This window comes from Aphelocoma coerulescens, chromosome 2, assembly GCF_041296385.1.
Source record: "Aphelocoma coerulescens isolate FSJ_1873_10779 chromosome 2, UR_Acoe_1.0, whole genome shotgun sequence".
NCBI classification, from domain to species: Eukaryota; Metazoa; Chordata; class Aves; order Passeriformes; family Corvidae; genus Aphelocoma; species Aphelocoma coerulescens.
The window spans coordinates 125196028-125220307 of NC_091015.1; the positions used below are offsets into that span (position 1 = coordinate 125196028).

At 39.9% G+C, this 24280-nt stretch overlaps 1 protein-coding gene across 4 annotated transcripts in view; it reads left to right on the forward strand.

Annotated features, from left to right (window-relative positions):
- The window catches only part of SPIDR (scaffold protein involved in DNA repair), a 196521-nt gene that overhangs the window by 154615 nt on the left and 17626 nt on the right, over positions 1-24280 (forward strand). For 3 of the 4 annotated variants that reach the window (XR_011148374.1, XM_069004711.1, XM_069004710.1), the window contains exons 11-12: positions 14476-14634; positions 23799-23886. Coding sequence is in view for 3 of the 4 variants with exons in the window: in XM_069004711.1 (XP_068860812.1) it covers positions 14476-14634; positions 23799-23886 (247 nt within the window). In the remaining variant the exon portion in view is untranslated. The remainder of the gene's footprint in view (positions 1-14475; positions 14635-23798; positions 23887-24280) is intronic. The other variant, XM_069004712.1, reaches the window with a different exon arrangement.

Consider the following 24280-nt stretch of genomic DNA (forward strand, 5'->3'; position numbering starts at 1 on the left):
TCAGGTTAGGTACAAGTTGTAGTTCTCTTTTCTCCAAGAAAATTCTCATGAGTGTTTCTCCCTCTTTTCACTGGAAATGCATATTAACTACTTTTGGAAACCATAGGTGCAGTCACACTGTAAAATCCAGATCAGATCCTTGCTGTTGGGAGTCAGCACTGCCTCAAGCCTAGTGGAGTCCAGGTAAGATAAGGTAGTGGAGGAGGTTGGAATAAGCCCCTTTTCTTAGTGAAGTTCAGTCTCCTCACTGGGCTTCTCCACTGACTTCTTTCAAATACCCAGTGGTGTCCAGGCAGGCTGCTGCTCCCACACCCAGCCCAGTACCTCTGTTTCAGGTGCATATAAAGGCAGAAGGCTGTTCTCATGTTACCTTGTTCAGGATCAGGGCCTGAACCCCACCCTGGTAGCCCCCAGGATGACAGCTATAGCCATACTGAATCTCCAGAAATGACACCAGCAGTCTCAACCTCTTGGTTTTTCTGTAAAGGACCCAGGCTTTTTTGGGTTTTCTTTCTACAGTTAAAGATTACCTTTTTTCCCCACTAGGCTTCTACTTTTCCTAAGCTTTAATAGGCTATTTTTAACAATCAGGAAGAGATGTAAACTCAGAAATTCACTTTTATTTTGTGTAAGTTCCAAAACTTAAAATTTACACTCGAGAGGTTTGGAGGGTTTTTTTACAGCTTTTCCTACAGTTTTTCTTCGGCTTAAAAGAAAAGTTATGTGTTGTCAGGGTTTAACCCCAGATGGCAGCTAAGCCCCAACAGCCATTCACTCAGTCCCTCCACAGTGGGATGGGGAGAGGATCCAAAGAGTAAAAATGAGAAAACTCATGGTTTGAGATGAAAACACTTTCGCAGGTAAAGCAAAAGTTGTTCATGCAAGCAAAGGAAAACTGGGAATACATTCACATCTTCCCATGGGCAAGCCGGTGTTCAGCCATCACCAGGAACACTGGGCTCCATCATGGGTAATGGTGACTTGGGAAGACAAATGCCATCATTCTGAATGTTCTCCCCTCTTTCTCCTTCTTAGCACGATGCCATCTAGTCTGGGATATTCCTTTGGTCAGCTGGGATCATCTATCCCAGCTATGTCCCCTCCCAGATCCTTATGCTCCCCCAGCCTCCTCAGTGGTGGGGTGGGGTGAGGAGCAGAAAAGGCCTTGACTCTTTGCAGGCTAAATACCTAAAACATCCCTGTGTTATCAACACTGTTTCCAGCACAAATCCAAACCACAGAACCGTACCAGCTACTCTGAAGAAAATTAACTTTACCAGAGCCAAATCCAGCACATATGTTCAACTGTATTTCTACAGCTATTGTTAGAGAAGGAGGGGGAATAAATCTTTATATTGCATTTCTGTGTCTCACTGTACAGCATTGCTTCTACTCACAGGCATACTGGATAATTATTCTTTGTTGTGCTGAATAAATACGTTTTGTCAAAACAAAGCCTTGAAAGTTAATGAATAGTTACTGCACTAGAGGTTTGAAAAATATTTCTAGGAAAAATGGTTGGGAATTTTTCAAAGAAATAATTTTCTGTCAGATCAACTTGTAAAATAATGGAAACTTCTTATGAAAAGCTTGTACAAGCAAATGAAAAGTTGTGAAATTGCTGAAATGCTATGTTTTGAAACAATGCCATTTTCCTACTCTGAAACCACTTGTTTAGAAATTCCACTTTGGTTAGGTTTTTTTAACCTAGTTTTTTTTTTTTAATTGGTAAAACAAAATGCTTAAATTGATTCAAGTGGGCTTCACTTGCTATGTTTTCATTTGTTGTGTTCTTCTCTTATTGATATTGTCACACTTCTTGCAGCAGTGGAATTTAGGAAACATGTTTTAAAAGTGGGTGATCAGAAAGCACATTTTTTAAAAACGTAGGCATTTTGTCTCCTATTTTTGAGAATATTGTTTGAATATTGTTTGTCAATTTTGTTTTAGCATATTTTGATATTTAAATTTAGGGTCTTTTTATGCTTCACCTTAGGAGTACATGAGTTACATAGTGTCACAGTGATCCAAACCCACAGGTTTCTGACATTACCTGGCAGTGGAGAGAGAGAACACCATGGACAGTGTGTCCCGTGACAACAGGCAATGCATGAAAATACACCCTATATTTATTTAAATGTTGTCATTTTCATGTGCTGGTGTCTCTCTGCGTCCTATAATCACATGTCCAGTAGGAAGGATCCCCCTTAAAGCAACGTTCAGACCTCCCTCTGATGTGTCCTGAATTCTTTGCTCTGGGGATGACGGTGAAGCTGGGCTTGAGGAGCAGCCTCCCAGCCCGATTTGACGCCCTTCTGCGCAAAGAGATCCTACTCAAGTGGAGAGCCTGAAAGGGAAAAATGCAGCTGCTAAGTTGCTGACAGAAAATACAAATACCAGCCCTACTGCCTGTGGCTAAGAAGGGTAAGCAGCAGCTACCGATGATTAGACGGCTGCACCAAAGCTTTGATCTGCTTTTGTTACACTGATGCTCCAGTGAAGATCAGGGCGTATACCCTGATCTCAGGTGCTCTGCCAGCACAGAGAAGTCCCTGTCCTGATGTTTCCTCAGTGCACTACCCTGAAGACTTAATTAGAGCAGTAATGTGTGACAGGAAAAAGAGGACAAGACAGCAAATGTGACAATATAGAATAGTATCAACAGGAAACTGCATGTTTTAAAGAACAAAAGTTATCTTGTTATCTTGGCTGGGATGTTGTATCTCCTGCTGGCCTGCAATGGGTGACAGCTCAGGAAAATCCAATTGTTTAGCAGTGTCTGTCCCTTCAAGTCTTTGCTGAATCACATCAGAGGCTGTAACACCACCAGAATCGTGGTAGGAGAACAATGTGTTATTGTTGATATTCTTTTGGATAAGACACAAACCCAGAATCTTAACCACAGAATATTAAATCACCTCTTTTGGCATGAATAGATAGGTTTACTAAGCCCTAATCCAGTTCTAATTTACGTTATTATCTTTTGTGTCTCTAAACTCTTCCTGTAGTTTTGATTAGATTTGGTCCTGTTTTCTTCTTTACTTTGGAATATAAATGATGAGAACAAACTATGCTGTACTGATATTTGAACAGGTTCTTATTTGCAGGACCATTTTTTTTGTATTGGGAAAGGAAAATGGAATCAAATATACCATGCACGAAGTTTCTCAGTATTTGATCAGGGTATTATATCAAATCCAGTGTAATTACTGATTATGTCATTACAATTAAATAGTATTCCACATGCATGAGATATAAAATATAGACTGTCATCTGTACAGGGTGATTGAGATTAAGATGCTCTAGCAGAGACTTTTTATTTTGGAGCACTTCCTGCTAGCCCACATAATATTTGAAATCTTACACATCTGAAGATAACCAAAGTGCTGAAAGAAGTGAGAAGTTCTCTGTGCCTGTTTTAAGATTACCCAATTAAATGCTACCAAAAAACAAAGAAAAAAAAACCCCAAACAGACAAACAAAAAGGAGATAATATGGCAAATTTAAGATATTTTTTTTTTGTGTACTGTGTGCTGTATTCCAAGCTCTGATCCTGCCAAAAATGATTCCTTGAAATTATAAGAAAATTTAAATGTGGTGTTAATAAAATTGCTTCAGTGTTTGATCCCTGATTGGTGTTCTGTTTAGATGGTTTAAAAGTGAAGCATGGAATTTGCATGAATGATTGAATGAAACCAAGATGAAGGAATGTAACTGATGCTGCCCAGGTATTTTCTCTGCCTACTATACAGCATGAAATACAGCTCATTGAAATCAAAGGAAAGGTGTTAATTTGATAATGGCCCAAACCTACTGCTTATTTAAAAGTAATTTATAAAGCCTTACTTGACCTATGACTGAAAATGGGATTTCTCATTTTGCAAAGCTCAAAAAAAAAGCTTAAAATGGCAAATAAACTTTATTTTTCATTTTCAAGTTGGAAAAACTGCTGCTGTCTGCACCTCTCTTTCAGCAGGGCTTGTTGTGTCCATAATTTCTTATATTAAAAATCCCACTGTATCTGGGGAAAGTGCTCCTTCAGTAATGCTTGTAGATCATCCATGGGATAATAGTGGTGTTGCCACAGACTGGCATTTCCCCCTCTAATCTCTAACTAAAAGAGATATGGAGAGCAGTGAGGTGTAAGAAAGGAAGTGGAAAAGAGGTGATACCAGAGAACGTTTCCTCCTCATCTTTGTCTCCTTCACCTTCCACATTTTCTTCCTGCTGTTGCATCATCTCCTAATGATCTCCAGTTGATTCACCTCTCATCCGCATTCTTCTCGGCTGATCCATTCCCTCCTGAAGGAGGGTGTGATGGTGGCCAGCCGCCACGGGCTCAAACAAGAGGGTCTTTTTTGTATGTGGATTACAACTGCATACTGAATGATTTAGGTTTATTGCTTTCTTCTCCTATGCTCAAGAGTCTCCCAGCAAGTGGACCACCACATTCTTCTCTGGCTTCCCAAGAGAGAGGTTTTACCAAGGTCTGTTGCTTCTTCCCTGCAGTCCTGCAGCCAGTACCCACCCTGCTCAGAGCTGCAGCACCTTGGTGCAAGTTGGATCCTTCATAGAGAGGGCTGTGGGCTGTACATCAATTTGGGGACAAATTTGGCAGGCCAAACCCACAATCTTGAGGGGGCAACCATGCTTTTCTTCTGCAGGTGCAGCACTGGGAGGGTGGGGGTTAAATGACAGGGTGCACCTGGAGCAAGATGAAGTGTTCAGCAGCAGTCCTGTCCTACCAATACTGGCTCTTCCAGTCTTCCCTGGAGGCATACAGGCTCTTCCAGTCTTGGCTGGAGGCCATGGTGGGCTAAGCAGTGGATTGGGGGAATAGTCCTGAGGCTGCTCCTCTGGGGTTCTGGCCGCAGCCACTGATAGCTGCCTCTCGAGCCTCCCTTCTGTCATGGGAAATAGCTCTCCTTTGTCCTGCTCTGTCACATTAGAGCTCACCAGAGCAGTGTAAATTCAGCAACTGCTACAAAAGTTTTAAAAATAAATGGAAACTAAACTAAGATCTCAAGGGGGGAAAAAAAACAAACAGGAAAAATACAAAAATTTTGCATGTAAAGTATTTTTTAAAAAATATGAAAATCAGACTTTCATTCGCATTAATTTACGTTTTTGCACTTCATGGCATCAGTTGCACAGAAAACCCAGGATCTCAGAGCTTGAAAATGAGTAGAAATAAAACAGGGAAATATTTTTCTTCTCCTCTTACAGTTTTTCATATAATGTATTTTTTGATTATAAATAGCTAAATCAACAAACTTTACCGACCAGCAATGTTAAGCACACTTTCGTTGTTGACTTTCAGAACTATTTAAACTCCTGAGTGCTAAAAATTAGAATTCCCTTTGGGAAAGCTTGTAGCTTTCAGTGGACTCTGTTGGAGTCCCCAATAAGTAGTTAATAGGTAGACTGTGGTGACTCCAGCAAAACAACATAATAAATTCCATCTGCTTTTCTGATTAATCACCCTTATTATTGAAAGTCAGGGACACCATGAATTTGCACAGTAAGCATGTATTTTGAAAAGGAGGATAACAGTTTGTTACCTTAGTTGCAGTCAATTAGTCTGACTCCTTTCTTTTCACCTCTGAGAGAAAACCTGAGACCAGCCACCCCCCTGCTCAGTAGCTGATCTCTACTCCTCAGGCACCCTGTGCTCCAGGGGCAAGGACAACAAATATCCTGATTTTTAAAATTTTACCAGTTTTGCTTGTTCTTTTCAGAAACTGAGTAGTTAAAAGGGATGAATAGAATGTTCTGTTTGGGACTTCAGTTTTCCAAGTTAAAATATGTAAGTGAGGGAAAGGTTTCATTCAGTTTTGGCATCACTTTGTTAAGTCAGTTTAAGCCAAGAAAGATTGTTATTCCACACTGTTTGCTGATAGTAGAAAGTTTACATATCAAACTGCCTTTTTTTTTCTTGAGGAAAGAAAAAATCTTATGAATTTAAGGGAAAGATCTCTTATTTGCTTTGCAGAAGAGATTGTTCTGTTAACAACTCATCAAGAAAGAAAAAGAAAAAAGATAAACAGGATTAACTGTTTACTTTAAGTGAGCTGAAGTAGGGTTGTTTTTCTGAAGAAGAACACAATGTACTGTTGTATCTGGTTTCCAGAGTGGTGTTTATCATAATTCCTCCTGCAGTGGTTGGTAGAGTGCTGGGAAGGCTCTCCGCCCACTCACAGCTCGATCCCTTTCCCTCTCCCATTGAGGCCTCCGGCCAGGACTGCGAGATGGAGAGGGCTGTCCTGTGTGATCTTTACTGCCTGACATGAGCTGACATTGACCGAGAATAAAATAACAGGGGCTGTTTCCTAGAACTCTCAGTGGACTGCTGAGAACTGCTACCATAACTCTTGTAAACACACGGCGTGCACACACAAACACGCTCCCTCTCCCTCATTTAGAAACACACCTAGGACAGGCAGCCACTAACACGGAGTGAAGGAAAACAGCATGAGTGAAAAACACAACCAGCGGGCCCTGCGAGAAAGTGGAAAATTGCCTTTCTGCTGGGGAAGCAGCCCCGGCAGGATTGCACTTCTGCTTTTCTTCTTGGCTCTTTGCTCTGCCCTTGATTTTTGATGAATGTTATACTTTTCTGCTAGTTCAGTGGGATGATGTGGCACTGACACAGCAGAGTGTCTTTTTGAATACAGCCACAGCTGTGTAAGAAATCCTGCAGGGTTGCTACATTTCATTTACCTTTCACATGCCATAGGAAGTGCATGAGCAGGGCTATACTACCAAGAATGCGATTTAGGATGATCTGTGCCTGCTGAAATGGGCAGGGGTTTTTTTTAATACTCACTGCATGTTGATTTTTTGTTTTTAAAATAAAATTTTCCAGGATCCCAGTCATGGTTCTCTGTGGTTCAGAAGTAAATCTGGTGAATCCACAAAAAATACAGTCTTGAAAGATAAGGGACCCCAGTCCAGCTGCTACAGTGCTCTTGCTTCATTCCAGCTGCTGTAAAGAGCTCACTGTGGGTTTTGCAGGGCAAGTTGAGAGTTCTCTAAGTCCTGTAATGTGAAAAAAATGAGTCGATACTGCAAGGAAGCCCTTTCTCTCTGGATATACACATACATATAAATAGCCTCCTCCCCTAACTCAAATGGGATCTAGCACACATAATCGGCTTTGTGGACCAGCCCTCCCAGATACAATCGTGTTATTCAGCTATTGCTTTCAGATCACCCTTTGAAGACAGGACTTTTATTCTGATTTTTACGTATAAGGAACTGAGGCGTGGAGGAAATGGAGCGCAGTGAGGATGATGTGAAACACTGCCAGAACCAGCAACTGAACACTGATTTTCTTGGAAAGGAGGGTGCTGAGCACCTTGCAAGAAAAGATCTTTTTGGCAGCACCCCACTAACTGTTGGAATTCTTGGATGCCAAAACAATAATTACAAAGTCTTGAGATTAAAAAAATAAACAAAGAACCCCTCCTCAGATTCACAGATAAGTACGTGAAATGACTGGGTGGTAATTACATGTTATATTTGGAACATAATTTTTCTATTGGACATCATCCATAAGAAAGACTTGCAGTTTTCAACTGAGCCTGTAAATTTTTTAAATACACATTTTTTCTCTGGATTAGTAAATCATGACATGCAGGAAGATAATATTTTCTCTGATTTGTATACTGAAATAACCAAGGGATTGTGATGGGATTCCATGCTGAAGTAATGGCACACTGAGGAACCTGAGGAGTGTGTGCATCATTATTTTTCTTACCAACTACAATTAACTGCACAGTGAGTGAAACAGGCTGGGGTGATCTGATGTGCTTGCTTTTTTGTTACCACTCAAAACTGGTTTTATGGAATGGGTCTTAGCAGAAGGACCATAAATTATGTCCCATGCAGCATTGAGATACACAGGGGATCTGGAGGGAGGAAGGCCTTACTGCTCTGTTGTGGCCTAGCCTTTATACAAACTTTTAGGCAATACTTAAGAAGTTATTTTTCGTTAACTCTCTGTGTCTTCCAAACCAGCTATCACTATAAAAATTGACTTACATGGCATAGTTACTTTGGATTTAAGCTATGAGTATAGAACAACTTCAGTATTCATTTTTGAATCTGACATAAGTGAAGCTATCCACGATACTGAAAATATTTTTCTAATGCAACTCTGTAACTGTTTGAAATTGCAGCTTAGGCTCCATATCGTGTTTGAGTGGATGTCAAGAATGTCTTTTTATGGTTTTGAATGTTTTGTTTACTTTTAGAGAAATTCCATGTACAAATAAAACACACATCAGCAGTTTCATTCAAAAGTGCACTTGGAGACAGCATCAGCTGGGGAGTTTAAAAAGTTCATTTGGTGTCACATGAAAACTTCATATAAGAAATGGTTTTTGCAGAAATAATTGTCACATGTGAAGCCGTGGTTGCTGTGGGAAGTACAAAAAGCTGGCTTTCATACTACACCAATTCCTGACAAGTTGTATGGAGCTCCCACCAGGCAGGTGGTGCTCCATGTTTTGAGTGGGAATGGTTGCAGTGCTGTGCAGCCCTGTTCTCTACGCCCGCATTGTGCATTTAAAAGGTTGCTCTGCTGACATGCTTGGCTCATGCAGGTCTCTTCCTACGCACAAAAGCTGTTTCCCACAGAAGTGCTGCTTCTTCAGGCCACAGGCAGAAAATAGTAGGTGGAAGGATTAACATGAATGAAGAAATGGAAAAAGCAATCAGCAGGCAGGGAATCATGAAAGACCTTGTGGAAGTGGTATTTGATTTTCCAGTTTGTATTGAACTACGTGATGATTCAAGGAAGTGAATAAAAATAAGCAACAGTTATTTTATAACCACTCTCACTCCATTTTTTAAGATACGTATAAAAATTGTAAGGAAAAGCAGGGAAAATCCAAAATGAGTGACTTGGTGTAGTTACTGTAGTGAGTTTCTTGCAAGTATGTTACAGAAATCCTCTGTAAGGAGGCATCTGCAAAAATAAGTTTCCTTTCCTGAGACCAGAGAGGCCTCTGCTACATATTTTCTATTTGAGATGCTGAGATAAGACTAGGTCATTTCCCTGGTGATACTCCTATCACATGAGCAGTTTCCACTAATACTTCTGCCAGGTCCAGCACTCCAGAACTGCCTTCTTTCTTTCCTTCTGGGCCCTTCCATGGTTGCCAAATAAAAACATACATGATCGCAAACTGTACTTTTCAGTAATTTTAAACCTCCAGTTTTCAAAGCAAATTATCGCTATTTTGTTCATCTCAGTGCTTCAAACCAGAGCACCAGGCTGGGTGCTAGAAATGAATGTACTTGGACCAGGATTCTTCTTCCAGCTTGACATTCCCCTTATAAACTGGAAACAGCGGTGCTTGTGTTTTCCTGTGTACCTGCGTGCCTCTGCAACCTGTGCAGAGAAGGAGGTAGTTACCATCATCATTAATTTGTATTCGTAGCATTCAATCCATAGCTGTGTTCTGTAGAGCCTCACTCACTATTTATTGACAGCAAATGGTATGGATTTTAAGCAGAAAACTCTCAATCTTGTGTCTCCCCAAAGAAGGCTACAGTGGGTGCCTTCTTTTCAAAAGGGAGCATGAAGAAATGTATGACCTGGTGAATATGGTGCTTTTAATAAAGAAATCCTGCTAGTGTTGCAAGGGGGAAGATGGACAGTTGTCCCTGTGCCCTGACCTTGGATTTTTCAGTTACTATATGGGTATAGTGAATGCAAGGAGTTCATAAGATAGGGATAAATTAAACCCGAGTAGGGTGGTGTCCTGCAGGTTACAATTTGAATCTGAGCCATATTAGCAGGAGTTAATCAGCTCCACCTTGAGACTTGACCAGACAAGTTGCTGGATTGGATTGTGTAGGTAGTGTTGTGCCTCTGGTGATGAAAGGAGAGGGGGTTTTGTTTGTGTGTGTTTATGTACGTGTGCTTTATGCCTCTGCTAGGACCGCACCTCACAGAGATAAGAAGTCCTCCTGACAAACAAAGCAGCAGCAGCTGTCTCATGGATGGTTAAGATAAAGAATGAGCAAATATCAGAGCTAATACAAGTCAATTAGTTTTCAGGCATTTTCCCATTCCCTCGTTTTTCTCCCTTCCAAAGAAAGAGCAACTAATGAGGTCTGTGCAGGGTGCTGCAAAGGTGGCGGTGTTTGCCTGGCTGTCCTTCTCATGCTGTACTGCACAGCTTAGCTGTGCATGGAGAAGAGCTGCCCTGGGCCACACAGTTGTCCTCCGACCCAAGGCTAAAACAATTACTTGTTGGTTAAGATCTGCTCATGACAAATTTCTGCTGTTTGTTTTCACAAGACTCAGTAAAGGCAGTGTCTGTGTAATCAGTCTGTTCTGGCCTCCCTGTGCTCTCATCTCTGCAGGCAGATCTTCCTTTTCTTATTCTTTGCTGCTAGCTGCTGAGGAGGCTGGAGGTGACCAAAAATGGAGAAGGTTTTCATTGCCCTTACCTCTCCAGAAAGTCAGCTGCTTGATAAAAGGCAGCAATATGGAGAGAGATGTTTTTTCATGCATAAAAACATATTAGTAAAAGAAGGGCTTACCCTTTACCCATGAAGAGTGACTAACTGGGAGAAGGGCATGGCATTAATCCCGTAATCCTCTCCAGATTTCTACTGGGAGGCATTTTGTCCTAAAGATCAGCACTGTCATAGAAATAAAGCAGAGTAATCAGTCTCATCTTCCTCCAGCCCCCAACCTTGCTTCTGGCTATTAGCAAATTAACAAAATCTTCCCAAGCTTTTGCATGAGACTTACTGTGTCATTACATAAAAAAAAAAAAAAAGCCAAACTCTGCCTCACTTCTTATCATTCCCTATCTTCGCCCCCTTTGTTATTACCAATGCATCATACTTCACGTTTTCCTTAGTCCACATGTCCTACATTTGCTCCTCTACTGGCTTTCCTGCTACCCCTCTCTCCAGGAGTGAATTCTCTGCTGTTTTACTTGAGAGATTTCAGCTTCCAACCCTGTCTTTTAAGTTGAGGTCTTACATAGGGTTACATCCTGTTGTCCCAAAAATAAAGATGGCCCTTATTTCCTCCTTGCACAAGCACCACTGATTAAATTGGAGATGTTGCCTGTCTTTTTTTAACAGTTCAGTACTATGCATGCTGACAAGGCATTGGTAAAGGTATGTTTAACCTGATTAACCTATACAAATCCACATTTTATGAAAAAAAAGTATTTTCTATAGAATAGAAAATCTATAGATGTGCGTAAAACGCAAATGCTGAATTCCTGGGGGGCAGATACTCATTTTGGCTTTGCAGCTTGTCTCATAATTTTGATGTGGGTTTTCATCGTGGTAGTGAGGTTCAAAGGGGGAAAAAAGTAATGGGACAAGCTGTTGGCTTTAATCACAGTTAGACTGCCTGCTAAAAATTAATTTGTGAGAACATCTGCTGTAATGTGAGAGCAACACTGCAACATGGGAAAATAATCCAAATGCACTGCTCTTGGAATAAAGTGAAATCAAGGGGAAAAGAGTGCTGGTAAAGACGTTAAGGTCGTGAATCAATAGGCTCTGAATGCAGCTGAACAACTGTCAGTGATGCTGACAGCATGTACAAAATCCATAAGAACAGAACCAGTTCCAAAGAACAGGAGGGTAGTTCTCCAAGTGTGTTGCTGAGTCTGTTGTGGGATACAGCTGATGTCATGATAGTCATTAAGTGGGAAAATAAGTTGTCCCTGAAACACTTATAGCATTTCAAGGTTTTGTCATCATCCATTTATACTATTTTAAGGGCGTGGTAAAGCAGGGATAATGTGTTTGTGAACTTGTCTTCATGGTGTTGATCTGGGATATTTCTCTCTTAGTCTGAAATCAGGCATCTGGAGGTTATTAATGAAATTCTGACTTCCAAGGGAGGCAATACATACATTTCATTTTAAATACATGTTGTAGAGAAACTGTGACTACCTTTTGGACAGTTAGAACAAGTGCAGTAAATATAGTGTCTGTCTGCTCTAGTGTATGAACCTGGCAGAGCAAAGGTACTTGGAATCTGATGCAATAGGTTCTGCTGCTCTGTGGTCCTTCGTGATGCCAATCATCATGAACGTATTCCCAGTGTGAATGGGAACATTAATGATGGAAGTCTCAAATTACACAGTCCTTCTCTGCATTGAGCATGGTCATAAGATGACCATTCTCCCATCATATGACCTGAGATGCCTGTATGTGCTGCGTACACTGAGCAGCTGGAGTGGGAGCTTCAAGGAAAATGCATCCTTGCCTAGACCAGTACTCCATGCAAGTAGGAGTTTACTTCTACAGAGTTAATTTTCAAGGAACTCAGATGATGCTGCTGCTGATGATGATTTGGCTACAGTATTTTTTGGTCAGATTAGTTTCCTGTCCTAGCCATTTATGTGCCACCACAAAGGAATGGAAATCTGTGGCCAGGGATGCCGGGAGTTGAGATTCCCATGTCTGACAGAAACCATCTCTTAGCTTGACTTAAAAGGACTTGGAAAATACTCTTTTAGTGACTGATGTCTTCAGCACCAACCAAGCTAGTTTTATTTGAGCAATTGACATGTCCCAGAGGACTTAATATAACCCTGGTGCCAGCTAGTCTGAGACTTACTTGTGTTCAGTTATGTCTCACTAGAGATATGAGAAATTCCAGTGATCAGTTAAGAGACTGCTGAACTGATCTGATGTGAGACACAAATTCAGTTGGCCCTTCTTGCTCCAAGATACAGAGGCCTAATTTTTCACAATTAACAGTCGACATTTTGTTAACAGAGGCAAAACTGTTTGCTTTGTTGCTCCGGTTCCCCTCAATCTGGTTTTCAGAAATGTCCAGAGAATATGAGCTCTGGTTTTCCAAACATAACAATATCACAGGGAGTGTCAGTCAAATCAGTTGAAACTCAAGGGGGTTCTTAATGGTAAAGTCCTAACATGGAAAGCAGCAGGCAAACATAGCTTTTCTGATTTATTTTGGGGTTTTTTTCTGATGATGATTCAGTTTGTATGGGACTTTTATAGCTAGAGGTATGGGGGAAATATTGAGTCCTATCCCTTGCTGCTCTTAAAAACCAGCACCAGAATCTGAAAAATGAGCACTCTTAGCTGGTCCTTGCACAATTGCTGCTGTCAGAAAGCCTTTGGGGCTGTATCTTACATCAAATGCAGCCATCTTGAGGGTCTAAGCCAAAGTTAGACAGTTCATAATGAACAAGGAAAGTGTGATTAGTGCTCTTCCATGTGCCTATTTTTCCATGTGAAGAAAATACATTAATTTCTTCAGTGTAGGAGTTCATTTAATTTAAAATGTATTTTATAAAGATGTAGTGACTGCAGTTGAATGCTTTCAGGGTGCATGTACATTATAGGATGTGCTCCAAAAGCAGTTGGAGTTGACTTGCTAGGAACAATGGTGCTGCTCTGGGGAGGGTAGTTTTGGCATGTACCTTTGAAATGAACTGAATTCTGCTGCCTAGTGCACCCCTGAGTTTTATTTGGAAACAAAGATGTGTGTGCTACCCTCAAAGGTAATTTTTGTTTCCCTTTGAAAAGTTTCCATGCTTAACTGTCTCTTTCTGAGGCAATTAAAACCAATCTTGTAGACAGGGGCCTCCTTCCTCCAGCCCTGCATGACTCATGCTATCGTGGCTGCTCATCTCAGGTGCAGAATCTTGTGAAATGCGTTTTTGACTATCTAAATGTATGACATCCACTGATTTTGCCTTATCTGTTATGACAGTACTATCTTCTCAGAATGCCATCAAGTTGGTTAAGCAATACTTCCCAGCCCTACAGCCCCTACTTCCATAGATTTTAATCAATTTGTTTGTTTAGCAGGTTCTTTAATTACCTTCTTAAAATAGTTCCTCTGGGCTTCATACCCAATTCTGAATATACCAATCTTCAGTTTTGTGTTGTTTTGTTTGGGGTTTTTCTTCTTCAAAGAAAAAAATGATGTTTCACTCTTTTTTGCATCCTGAGGACTCTTTTTAAAAAAAAAATTCAGAAAATGTAATGCTTGCTTTGCCAGTCTCGGTGATTATTACCTGTGAAATATGTTGCTTTGCTTACTTCTAAGCAGAATTTTTATATTTATAAACACACACATATTTATGTTTCTGTTGTTGTTCTTTCTTCACTGTAGAATTCACCTCAAGTAAGGCAAAAACTCAGCTTTCTTCCTTTTTAAGTACACAAACCACAGTGCCTAGCAGTTAATTAATCTAATCCCCAGTGCAAGCCCTGTACTCTTTGTTTCAGTCATGCTTCTCTACTTCTTGGCCCTGTTATGTCCTGAAAACATACGTGAGAAAACCTTTAATGATGTTGGGTTTGTTTATTGATACGTTACTTGATAGGAATTCTGCAGATACTGCAGAGGATAAGCCCTGTCCTGAAGTTTGTAATATCGTTCTCAGAACCTTGCTCACTGGTTTGGTACGAGCAGATGCCAGTGAGTAATGGAGGAATGTTTTGCAGGTTATGCCTCCTTGTCCAGGATGCCTATGGCATGTTCAGTGAAGTGTGGCTGCAGTCCCTGAGTTCCACAGATGACATTGAGCAGTACTGCAGGAGATGGGAAGGAAAATCCTGCTGCTTAGCTGGAATGAAAATTTTGCAGAGAACTACAAGAGGAAGGTGAGAACAATTAATGGGAGAATGTATTGCTTGCTGTGGCAGGCAAAGGTGATCTGCCTTTTTATTTATATGTGTGACCAACATTCTTTGGGACAACTGAACCTGGCTTTGTTCAATCAAATGTCCTCATTGCCACTTTTGGGCCATCCAGCTGTGCTTGAGCCAACCATTCTCCAAAATGAGCATAAATAAGCTAATGCACAAATATGTACTTAGCAGAGTAAGGAATTACCGTGCGCAATATTTCATAAAATGTGTTTTCTTCTTCATTAGTTAAAACATTAGTTCACCTCCCTTTCATTGCAGAACTTTTTACTGCACTAAGTTTTTCTACACTGCTGCCCAGTACGGCTTGAAGTTTCAAGCACAAACTTCCCTTTAGTATAGGAGAGCTTAATTCTGTTAAGTCTATATGGTTTTAGAACCACAGTTTAAGTTTCTTTAAAAAAAAAATCTTGCAAATCTCAAAGCCATTCTCATTTTGGAATAAGAATGTCAACAGCTTTATAGGAAAATTCCCCCAGGTAAGCAACAAAGTGACTTATGGTACATCTCAGATTTTGCTTATTCTGTGATTCCTCTTATGTTCCTCAAATAAAATATCTTTAGTCAAGGAAAAAACTTAAATACGTCGATTATCGTACAGAGTTATCGTTCTAAGGAAAGTGATACAATGTTCTCATGGGGACCTATAGAAATATAATTAGATTGGTTCAGTTCTCAACATAATTTATTCGTACAAGCATCCGATCTAGATAAGCTTTGCTATTAGAATGGCTGTGGTATTTCTGCTGACACTTTTTTTCCTGTTGAAAAATGCTGTTTCATCAAAACCAGAATGTTTCATGGAAACATTATCTATTTTGGAGACAGCTTTGTTGGGAAGATTTTTTTCAGGTCCAGAGGGAGTGAATATTCTTTCTCTCATTCTCATTTCATGAAAACTTTGAGAAAGTCTCATTTTTGTTTCATATTGGAACAAAAACAAATTTCAAAGCCTTGAAATGTTTAGCAAAATGGAATTGTTGTTTTCCAGCCAGCCCTATTCAGTATGCTTTTCTTTTTATGTACTTGCAGTGTTAATTTTCAGAGCCTTTGGATTTCAAGCCTACTTGCATTTTTATGGATCTTTAATAACAAACACGTCTTCTTATTTAATTATTTTGTTGGCTTTTTATTTTCAAGTTACATTTTTTCCAAACAAATTAAATAATGGCTTTGGAATTCTGGATACAAATGAAGTTTTACAACTGGCTGCTGGTGCTTCCAGTACTCTGCCTAACTAAAGACAGACTTTTTCTAATGTAAATTCTGTTTCAAAGCAGCAGTTACTTACTTCTGGCTATTCTGAGGATGGTTAGAAGACACACTGCTGAAAATGCTGGTGGCTCAGCTGGAGCTGTGCTGGTGGTAACCCTGCTAGGGAACATTAAAAGAAAATGGGTATAGTGTAGCTTCAGGGACAGTGCAGTGGTTAAAACGTGATTTCATTGTACAAGATGGGTGGGTGGGGGAATTGTTCAGGGATTTATTTTTTTCTTAATTGTTTTAGCCTAAGTTCTGCTTTATAACTTTTTATTACTTCTAAGTGTTTGGGACACATTCTAGGTGTGATGGAAACCACAGTAAAGCCATAGCTGAAATGAATATGAGGCAGTACTTACTCACAGAGAGTGTAATTAAGCTGTAGAACTCATTGCCACTGGACAAATGGATTTCCAGAGCCAGTGGTGTATCTGAACACATGATGGGATATGCCTGTGAGTGCCCAACCTTGGCTTGCAGCACATGAGTGAGTAAGAACTATGTGGTCTGCCCAGCAAGAAAGACTGCTGCCTTTTTGTTTGGTTTTTTTTTGAGAACACCAATTACTTTTTGGAAGGAGATGGCTTTTAAACTGTTTGTTTCCTGGAGTCTGACAGTGGCTTTTAAGTGGATAAAAGAGAAGAAAATGTAGGAAATACGAGGGAAAAGTAATGACTTTTTTTTGTATGTGCCTTTGAAGCACATGATCTGGAGAGAGCCAGGAATGGCTAATAGGATCCCGTATGTTCAAGTTGTCCCACAGTCACATGGATTGTAATCAGAGTGCTTCCTCAGTCCCTCTGTGAGACAGAGGAGATTTGCTAATAGATACAAGAGGTTCTCAAGCATTTTGCATCGATGGACCACTGTTATTGTTCAGAAAATTTTCCAGGCCATCATCCATCCTCACCATCAAATATTTAATTTAAAGTGCTATTTGACATCACTCCTGTAAATGCAATTTTAAAATCACTGTTGTAAGCTGAAGTTTCATTTCAAGGGCTAAAAACCTATAAGCCTGTAATAAGGGGTATTCTACACGCAGGGGAAAACCTGGCTGGACACGTTGCTTGATCTTTGGAACAGACCTGTACTGTTAAGGGTGCTAAAGAAACTAAACACATTTCTCCTCTGATAAGAAAACACTTGTGTTCCAAGAGAAAAGCGGGATAAGAACTTACACAACCACGTCCTGTCTTGACAAAGATCAGCTCTGTGAAAAGTTGGAATTATAGTAACCTTACATTGAGAGAAACACTTTTAATGTTGAATATTGGTTTTCAATATGCTTTGACAAGTAGTAGGGTCTTGTATAGGTTGTTTGAAGGCCTTCTACTGATTTAGGTGGATTTCAGAGCCACGCCCATACCCCACATAAAGCATACTCCCCTAAACCACCCCTGCAAGAAGTCCTTCCCTTTGCAGTCCAGTAAAGGAAGTTGTGTTTCCCTTTGCAGTCCAGTTTCTGGCAATCCTGTAAGACAGAAGGACCAGGCTGAGTCATGGCAGAGTTGCCATGGCTTGTTCAGTGCCTGATTTCCAGCAGTTCTACTCTGTTCGTGAGGCTGTTGGATAAAGTAGGAAGCAGTACTGTGGCAACTGACTGAACTTGTGTGCTTCAGTATCTGTTTCCTGACAGCTTTTCTCTTCATCCTCTCATTCATACTTGTCTCTTAGCCTTTCCTACAACTATTCCCTGGACTGCATGCTTAGTATCAGCAAAAAAGAAGAAAAAAGGTGCAGTGGTTTAAAGGGAGAAGACTGAAAAATATTAATTGAAAGGCTGCTGGTGGTGTTGGCTCCTTAGAGGCTCATGTTCTCACCCTCACCCTCCCACTGCCTCATGTGTCAGTCTTAAATTCAGCCCCTTGAGGAAGAGGAAGTGAGATTTTGGGGGTGTGCTGCTAGAGGCAGGAATGCTGGTTAAGAATCCATATGCAGCACATGCAATCCTCCTGTTTTAATAGGTCCCAGGCATGTTTCAGGTATGTCAGGTATAACCAGGAACTAAATGAATGCAATTAGATGCAGGGACTGAGCACTCACTAAAATGCCTCAGGAGCAAATAACCTGTAAATTGTCATGGTTCCTGCTTCCTACCAGAAATCAATTTCAATGAGCTGAGAAAATCTTTGTAGTGAGATACCTGTCTTTATCAACAAAAAATACTGGTTTTATTTTTTCAGCCCTACCTGGAGTTCCACACAGAACAACAGTTTGGATTTTGACAATTTGTGTCTTTTCACCTGATTTTCCAATCATTGAGTTGCTTTATTGCTGAGTATAGCAGATGTACCTGCTTCTTCTCTTTATGCTTTCTTATATGTTAGAAATATGAGGAGTTTCTCTGCAGCAGAACAGAAAGATGACAGCAATTTAAAAATGGAGGGGGAAAGAAGAGCACAGGGTGTCAGTGCAAATTTTGTCCCTAAATTGAAAAAAAATGGTTAATAAGCTTCAAAAGAAGAGGCAACTGCTGCATGGAGAGTGCTAAAATCCACACTTGTGTTGGATAGGCTAAAACACTTTGAAGGATACATCAACTCCTAAGCTTTGGCTTTTGAGCCAACATTTAATTCATGGCAGTCTGTATTATCTGTTGCATTTTCCTCTACAGTAAACAGACTCTGAATATTGAGTTCATCAACCAGTGTTATGTTTTTCTGAGGAATTTCTGCATTTTCAAATAAAGTTGGCTTCTGTTGTTTGTCACTTTAAACTTTCAGATGTTAGGCACTGAAATGTGAAATCTCCCTGTATGTTTGTAGTGGTCACTACTGTGCTTGAGGGTTTTCATTCTTTTCTATTTTTTTCCCTTTTTATTTGAGTCACATACTTCTCTGAGCTCAATTTCTCTCCTTTTTTCCCCTTTATCCTTCTCTGTATACTTTCTCTTCATTTTGCTGTGTCCTCAGAAGAGAGGACCTCTGCTAACTGCTGCATGAGTACGTGTTTCAACTGCTAGACTTAGACAGGAAATGTAATAGTAAGAACTCCCCGCAGAGCAAGGAGGTCATAACTTCCTTCCTTTGGTTTTCCCTCCTCCAAAAAGACTGCCATCTAAAAGATCCACCCCACATCTCTGGGTTTCGAGGTCTTGAACTACTTCAGTAATTGCTGTGGTTAAAAGTTGAGTTTCATTTAAAGCATAATTTCAGTAATCACATTGAAGTTTTGAATATTTGCATTATTTAAAAATTAATTTCTATGGCTGCTTTTGTATCAGAAATGAACTCTGTTACTTTCTGAATTTTCTATTCTTTAATAAACATGGACTGCTGCTTGTATCTTAGTGCTTCTATCATTAATCTATTTAGTAGGCAGCACTGGAGAATAACATAGGCATATCCATATTGAACCAAAAGTACTTTTTTATTATAATTTCAGTGGTTTAATGTAGTATGTGTAATTTCTAATGTACTGTAGAAAATTGAGTCATTAAAGTATGTAAATCATTCAACAAAATAATTCCATATATCTAAACAAAACTTGTGGGGTGAAAAGGTCAGCAGCCCTTCCTCCCTGTTTGTATTTTGGCAAAGATGCTGGTTTAGTAGGCTCTGATTTTTACTTTGTGATTTTGTTGCTTTTATTACTCAAGTCTAAGAAAATGTGGTGTTGCATAGTTTGTGCACTACAAGATCTTAGTAGGTCAGTTGGAGGGAGAGAGAGAGCCTACAGTATCAGCCTTGTGTTTGGATTGCTTGTCCCTTGAAAGTTGAAGCTTATGCAATCTAGGTGATTATTAAGGAATTCCTTAGTTTTGCACAGGGGGCTAGGAATTGCTTTATTTTTGAGTTTTTAATAATTGAGACTGACACTGCCAAGGAAAACTGTTTCAGTTTAGACAAAAAGTTTAAGAAGTAGGAGAGGAGGAAGCAGAGAAGTGCCAAGTCCTGAGTCCTCAGAGCAAAGCTGTGGAAGATGTTGGAAGAGAATCCTAGCATCTTTCTGTTCCTTGCTGTAAGCCTTACATAGTGTTCCTTTTTTCCCTGTTTATGTGCCTTCTTTTCTCTGACATTGCTGGTATTTTCTCCCTCTAGTAGTTTTCCTCTGAGCCTGTTGTGATTATTAAAGTTGAAAAATCCCTCAGACTAATAAGCCGTGTGTTAAAAGCTGGACCAGGCATGGCACACGCAAAGTTCTTGGAGCAGAACTGTAGCTGAAACTTCATGCTTGTGAGAGAAATAAACAAGATCATCTTATTAAGTTATGAAATAAGTTGTCAGGTCAGAATCAGTGAAATGCAGTTTTGAAAAATCAGAGCTTGAAGTTGTCTGGCTTTTGAAACACAGCCTGTAGTATGAAATAAATGGAATTTCCACAGGATCAGAGATGTTCTGATAGTGTAAGTACTGGTTTATCAGTCATGTTTTTAGCTTGTTTAACAGTATTATAGCTTTAAAATTCTCTGCCTGCTGTCTGGGTACACAGCAGGCAGTTTGCATTTATGGATACAGTGAAAAGATGTACTGAAGTTTAGCAAAGAAAGTTTAAGTTGAGAGAGATGTCCTTTGAGAACATTGGATAATAAAAAATAATTAAGGACACGAAAAAATTACTTTACATATTATATGTATATACACACACACATATATAAAAATCTCATTTTACATAAGCAAAGCTTGAAGATGTGGGTTTACAGAAGAGAGGCATACCTACCTGTCATAAGTCCATATTTCTGTGGAAATCCTTACTGTAACACTCCACTGGAGTTACTGGTAGTCTTACTGTGTTGGTGTTAAGCAGTGGAAATATACGTGTTTGGGATGGGACAAAATTTCTTTTACCAAACACAGAGTTAAATCTGGCATGGAAAGTAGAGAGCTGAGTCTGTCATTTAGAATCTGACAGATGATTTTTGGTACTACAACAGAGCCCTAGTCCCTGAAGTAAAAGAAAAAAGAAAGTTATTCAAAATATTTTATATGTTCATTTTTCTTTTTGAACCTTGAGCCTGTTTCTTCTCTCTTCTTATTCTGCTTTTCCTTTCTTAGAAATCTGTTCTTCTGTGATCAAAATTATTTATTTTTTAAGTAACTAGTAATTACACTCACAGAGCAAAATTTTAACATTTTTATTTTGTCTACTGTATCCAGAGAGTCTCTGTATGCACATGGGTGCTAACTATGTCCCTTCATTGTAGCACAGAGCCAGCTGTTCATCTCTTGTCCTGACTCCATAGCTGAAGAAGGCTACACATATTGAATAAACTGCACCCATTGTTCAAATGAGATTGAACTGGAGTTTGAGTGTTACTTGGCCAGTGAAGGGAATTAATTTTATTCTTTCTGTGAGGATAATGATTTCCTACAGAGGAGGACACAATGTCCTTGTCATTTCTCCACTGTCAGTGCCCCCACTTCATTCTCCCTTCTGTTAAGTTGAAGCCCATAAGTGTAAAGAGAGAGTTAACTTTCCTGGAGGTGTGTAAGTGGGTAGAGCAAGAGGGGAACTCCCCACCAGGGACACTGACTGATGGAGTGAGAGCTCCAGGAGAGAACATCCCAGCTCATAGACAAGGATCACAGCAGGATGTGATTTGGAACTTGCTAATCATTTGGTTTGTCCCTTCCCTTGGCCTGACTGGTGTCAAAGAAATGATGGGGCCAAGATGTTCAGGAGACCTACCCCACACAGCACTGATCCTTTGCCTGCTGGTGAACAAATTCTGTCATTTAGTAATTAATTAATTAGATTAATTAATTAAGTGCTCCTAGTTCAAGCAGTAGATGGCCTTCTCCAAAAGGACGCACAGAACAGAAGAAAATGTTCCATATGTCTTAGATATGCTGACATGGGGTAACAAGTTAGAAGTGAGCTAAAGAAGAAAGGACAACTTCATGTCCTTTGTGAATACTTTAAAATGCATATGGGGGGTCAGTGTAAGGTCTATGTGAAGATGTGAACTTGCAACAAGCAGCATGGCTTAGTTGCTCTAGGTTGATACATGTGCAATCTCTGTGCACACACATGCACAGTTTGTGGTACATTCATATCCACGCTCCGACCTTGTGCTGTGGTCGTGTGAGGAAGGCCACTTATGTAACTGCCTCAGCTGTACAGGAGGCTTTGCTCTCATTTTGTAGCTCTCCTTTTTCATCTCCCAGTTAGCAAGACCAGTTAGTTCCTCTGGGGATTGGCCTTCCTTGTGTCAGATATCATTCTGTACAATACAAAACAGAAAATCTTGCCCCAATCAAGCAAGAAGTGATTGATTTGCTGTGAAGTATCTTTATTACCTAAGAAATATTGCTTTGTGTGTTGTAATGTCATCAGTGTTAAAAACCAAAATCAACCAAACAATAAACCCAAACTAAACAAAAAAAACCCTCCAAACACCAAAACTACCCCAGTCTCTTTCCTTTTACGGACTTGGGGATGATGCCATGTAAGCCAGAAAGTCCATTTCTGTAAATGAGCAGCATATTTGTGTCTCTAGTCTGTTCATTCATGTGGAGAACACAACTACAGGTAGCAGCATCATCTTTTTAGTCTGCCAGCTTGTTACCTGAATTGTGAGCCTCAAGTTTTATTCCCCAAGATCTCCTCTGAGATTTACGGCCGTAAAATTTCTTGCAGTGCTGGTCCAAAGGCATCACTGTTAACACTGAATCACAGGCAGGGAAAAAACATGCTGAGAAGCTCCCTGTAGACACCCAAAGTCTAAGGATCCAGAGAAGGACTAAGGAAATGCAGAAATAAATAAGCTTAAGCAGAAGTGAGCTAAAAGCAGAACTTTAAAAGGAAAGTTTCCATGACCCCTTGAAGAGAAGCAGCATATTGCAATGTGCTTCAGCCCTGTAAACAGGGTATGTGGTTTCCTTCTAAACAGCTGGGTTTAGAAGCTAATATTACTTTTAACAAGTTTTTGACTTCATTTTTTAGCGTTGTTTCAGAAATAGTGGTTTTCTTAATTGGAGGAACGGACAACTTGTTCTTGGAGGCAGTGTGGGGTTAAAATCCAGATTTCTGTGCTTCAGCTGCACAGAACAGAGAACTGGGACAAGATAACTCAGAGCTTTAACTCAAAAATGCATGCCTCTTCAAGCTGATTATCTGTAGCTATTTCCCCTCCCTGAGCTACTCCTGCCTGTCCAGCAAAGATGCTTCACCCACAAGGCAGCCACTGAACTGCTGCAAAGTACAGCTTGGTTTGCTAAAGACTGGTCAACATATTACCTTAATGTGCTGGGCTGTTAATTTTATGTTTGTTTTTTAAATCAAAAGTGTGAAACTTGCAAAATGAGTAAATACAAATCATAAGTAAGTGATCAGCAATGTAGGAAGGAGATAGTTCTCTGCACATGTATTTAGCATAGCAAAATCTTGCCTGTTGTTGCTCTGTATCTGATAATTGCTGACTTTCTGGAAAGCAGTTACAATCAGCTGTCAACAGTAACAGAAAACCCACCAAACACACACACACACACACCACCGCCCCCCCCCCCCCCCCAAAAAAAAATAGAAATTAAAATGTTAGAAGCAAAACTTTTTAATAGTTAAATAGCTAAAAGCTATTTTTTAAAAGAAGTTGTACTGATATCTGTGTCCTTCCCTACCATTTACCCCAGTTTCCCTGAATTCTATCATGCAGCAAGCTGTTTGTAGCAAAGGATTAAACATGTCTTGCTTGTTGCTGGATATGATACATCCCTTCCCTCCCTCTCCACCCTGCAGCAGAAACTATGGGGATTCAACTAGACCAAATCAAAACCAGCTTCCACAAAACAAATATGATTTTAAATTGCTTTCATAATCATGCAATGGTTTAGATTTAGATTTCTTAATGAATCTTTTTAATATGATGCGTAACACTGGAAAACATTTTAAACCTGATTTTATTGGTCTCTTTGAAGGGCACTAGGACTGTTTAGTCTGATAGACAGTCTGTGGCCTCCAGTAGTGCCTCTAAAAGTTCCTGGACAAAGTCAAGACCCTGAAATGGTAAGTTTTGTTATTATAGATATGAATTTTTTCACTCACAATTAGTATTTTTGGTGGTGGTATAATCATGTTTACTTTGGGAATCAACACTCTCCTTTTTACCTACCAAGTTTTGTTTTACTGATTCTGACAACCTCCCAGGCTAACCAGCAGCCCTCTGGCTCAGCATCATCTTTCCAAAATGATGCAATTAGCCCCTTATTAGTCCTCTAGGACTAGAATGATAAGACGCCCTGACAAATTCTTCCTCTCTTCGCCTTGCAGGAGTAAAGAGGTACTAGGTATCATGGAGCCTGATGAGAAATCTAGATACAAGGAAATCTATATACAAAGATATTAACTCATTCTTTAAAAGCACTTTTCAGCCTTAGGTTTGAAATCTTCAGAAAAGATT